This window comes from Octopus bimaculoides, chromosome 5 (genome assembly GCF_001194135.2).
Source record: "Octopus bimaculoides isolate UCB-OBI-ISO-001 chromosome 5, ASM119413v2, whole genome shotgun sequence".
Classification (NCBI taxonomy): domain Eukaryota; kingdom Metazoa; phylum Mollusca; class Cephalopoda; order Octopoda; family Octopodidae; genus Octopus; species Octopus bimaculoides.
This window is the reverse complement of record NC_068985.1, coordinates 124,676,892-124,679,694: the sequence shown is the minus strand read 5'-3', so window position 1 is coordinate 124,679,694 and position 2,803 is coordinate 124,676,892. Positions and strand designations below refer to the sequence as shown.

The 2,803-nt window shown below is 38.1% G+C and overlaps 1 protein-coding gene across 1 annotated transcript in view; it reads right to left on the bottom strand.

Annotated features, from left to right (window-relative positions):
- The window catches only part of LOC106872983 (uncharacterized), a 30,826-nt gene that overhangs the window by 10,793 nt on the left and 17,230 nt on the right, over nucleotides 1-2,803 (bottom strand). Inside the window, exons 4-5 of the mRNA XM_052967993.1 lie at nucleotides 2,202-2,451; nucleotides 80-181 (exon numbers count right to left, since the gene is read on the bottom strand). Of these exons, the coding sequence (XP_052823953.1) occupies nucleotides 80-181; nucleotides 2,202-2,451 (352 nt within the window). The remainder of the gene's footprint in view (nucleotides 1-79; nucleotides 182-2,201; nucleotides 2,452-2,803) is intronic.

Genomic DNA, 2,803 nt, shown 5'->3' with positions numbered 1-2,803 from the left:
TATATATATATATATATATATGAGAGAGAGAGAGGTACAAAAATATATATATATATTAAGGAAATAAATGCTTCATTACCTAAGTTTTTATAAATCTGTCCTTTGATCTGCACACAGACTGCATAAACATTTATATACTGAAACTCAGTTCTGTAGTGCCACTGGCCATCTTCATTGGCAGCTGAGTTGGAAGAGAAATACTTGTTTTTATATATACATCATACATACACACAATTCATAAAAAATTATATACATATACACATGTGTATATATACTTACATTTATAAATACACACTGTGGTGTGATGGAGGAAAAAGACAACAAGAAGCAAAAGGACAGAATGAAACGTTGGACCTTACCTTGTCGACCGCAGTGGAGTACACGATCACTCCTGATCAGAACACGTCTTTCTCGTAACCTCTCTGTTTTCTGACTGGCCCCACGTGCTAGCCTTCGACCGCGTGTCACCGACTTCCGATCTGACCCTTCCGATCTGGCCCTTCCGGTCTGGCTTCACCTCTGTTTGCCTCACCCCTCTCCACCACAACACACAGCTCATCACAGCCCATAACACCACACACACATATACTCACACAGATTAATAGATGAGCATAGTACCAGGTGAATCCAGGTGAATCTTGGGTGCATAACTGTATTGTTAAGAGGTGATTAAAAAGGCTGACAACAGAATGGAAACCCATCCACAAAACTCTGCCTCAGAAAACCTGTCCAACTCTTAGCAACATGAAACATTGATGAATGCTGATGACATACACATATATTGAGAGAGAAAACACACACACAGATACACAGACAAATACACTTCACATACTCATACAGGCATGTATAGAAATAGAAAAATATATAATAGATCAAAAATACACAAGTAAAACAAAGATTATAATGTAAGGAGGAGATAAATATACAAGTAAAACAGTTGAAAAAGTGAAAAAAGTATTGAAAATTAAATGAAACAATAGCTATCAAAAATGTTTGATTGGAAATATATATAGCAAATGAAAAGAAACAGAAGAGAATCTGACATTTCAGGTCATATCCTTTGTCAAACATAAGTAAAATAACTAAGAGGAGGAAGAAGAAAAAAAGGAATGAGAACAATATCAAATTTGTGATGTGTTTACATTGTGGGCTTGGTGTAAAAATGCAAGTTGGGTAGTGAGACAGTAGAGCCAGAAATGGAGATACAACCATGGAAGTTTCCAGCTAATGATGGAGAAGGAAATAAAGATGAAAGTGAAGGTGATGTGTGGATACAGAAGATAGGGCAACAGAAAACCATCAAAGGACCAGCAAGGTTAACTTTTGCTTTAGAAGGGGAAATGGCCTTAAAGTACTAGTTATAGCTACTGTCTGGACATACTATAATAGGATTCAGGTTTTCATTACATCAATTCCAGTTTTAAAGAGAGCTATGTTGAGTAGGGTAGGAAGGTTCTGGTTGCTGCATAGTATTGATGAGTATATAACAGCAAGTGTCCTTGTGAAGAACACAGTTCATTGCAAGGGATGACAGTTCATGACTGTTGTCTAACTTTCACAAACTCTACAAAGCAACTCCATATCCAAACATGGATTAAACTCAGTAACATACTGGTACAACATCCATAGATAATAAAAAAAATATCACCTATCAACAACTTCAACAACAATTTTAATGAGTCAGTGCGGTGTGGAGGAGGCTCTATGTGGTCATTCAACATGTTAAAAATAGCAGCCAAATATTGCTCAAATATCACATTACTGTGTTAATAAAAAAAATTAAAAAAAGACATGACTGTGTGATTGTATGGTTAGAAACTTGCTTCCCAACCACATGGTTCTGGATTCAGTCCCACTGTGTGGCACCTTGGGCAAGTGTTTTCTACTATAGCTTTGGGCTAACCAAAGACTTGTGAGCAGACTTGGTAGACAGAAACTGAAAGAAGCCTGTCATTCGTGTGTGTGTGTATTTGTTTCCCCACCACCACTTGACAACTGGTATTGGTGTGTTTACATCCCTGTAACTTAGCAATTTAGCAAAAGAAACCAATATAATAAGTACCAGGCTTTAAAAAAAAAAAACAGAAGTGCTGGAATTAATTAATTCAACTAAAATTCTTCAAAGTGGTTCCCCAGCATGGCCACAATCTAATCACTGAAACAAGTTAAATAATAAAAGAACAACAGAGCTTACACCTTACCTTTCGAATCAATAAGGCCATCAAGGACTTCTATGGCACCATGGAGATTACCATTATCCTTCATGATACGGGCACGCCGGATGGTTAACTGTGGAGCAATGACTGTTGAGGGACTCAGTACCAATATGTGATCAATAATCTTCAACAACACCTCAGAACCACCGTACCAGTACATGAATCGATCAACCACGAATGCAAGGGCAGAAGCATAGCGAAACTCACTGCATTCGATGGCATAATTCAAAGCAGTCTGGTTAAGTTGATTGAATGAAAAAAAAACGAAAAACAAAAAAAAATAGGAAAATGACATTTAATTGTAGACAAAACAAAAAGGCCCACTTCTTGTCCCCCAATACTACACAATCCATCATCATCATCATCATCATCATCATCGTTTAACGTCCGCTTTCCATGCTAGCATGGGTTGGACGATTTGACTGAGGACTGGTGAAACCAGATGGCTACACCAGGCTCCAGTCTGATTTGGCAGAGTTTCTACAGCTGGATGCCCTTCCTAACGCCAACCACTCAGAGAGTGTAGTGGGTGCTTTTACGTGTCACCCGCACGAAAACGGCCACGCTCGAAATGGTGTCTTTTATGT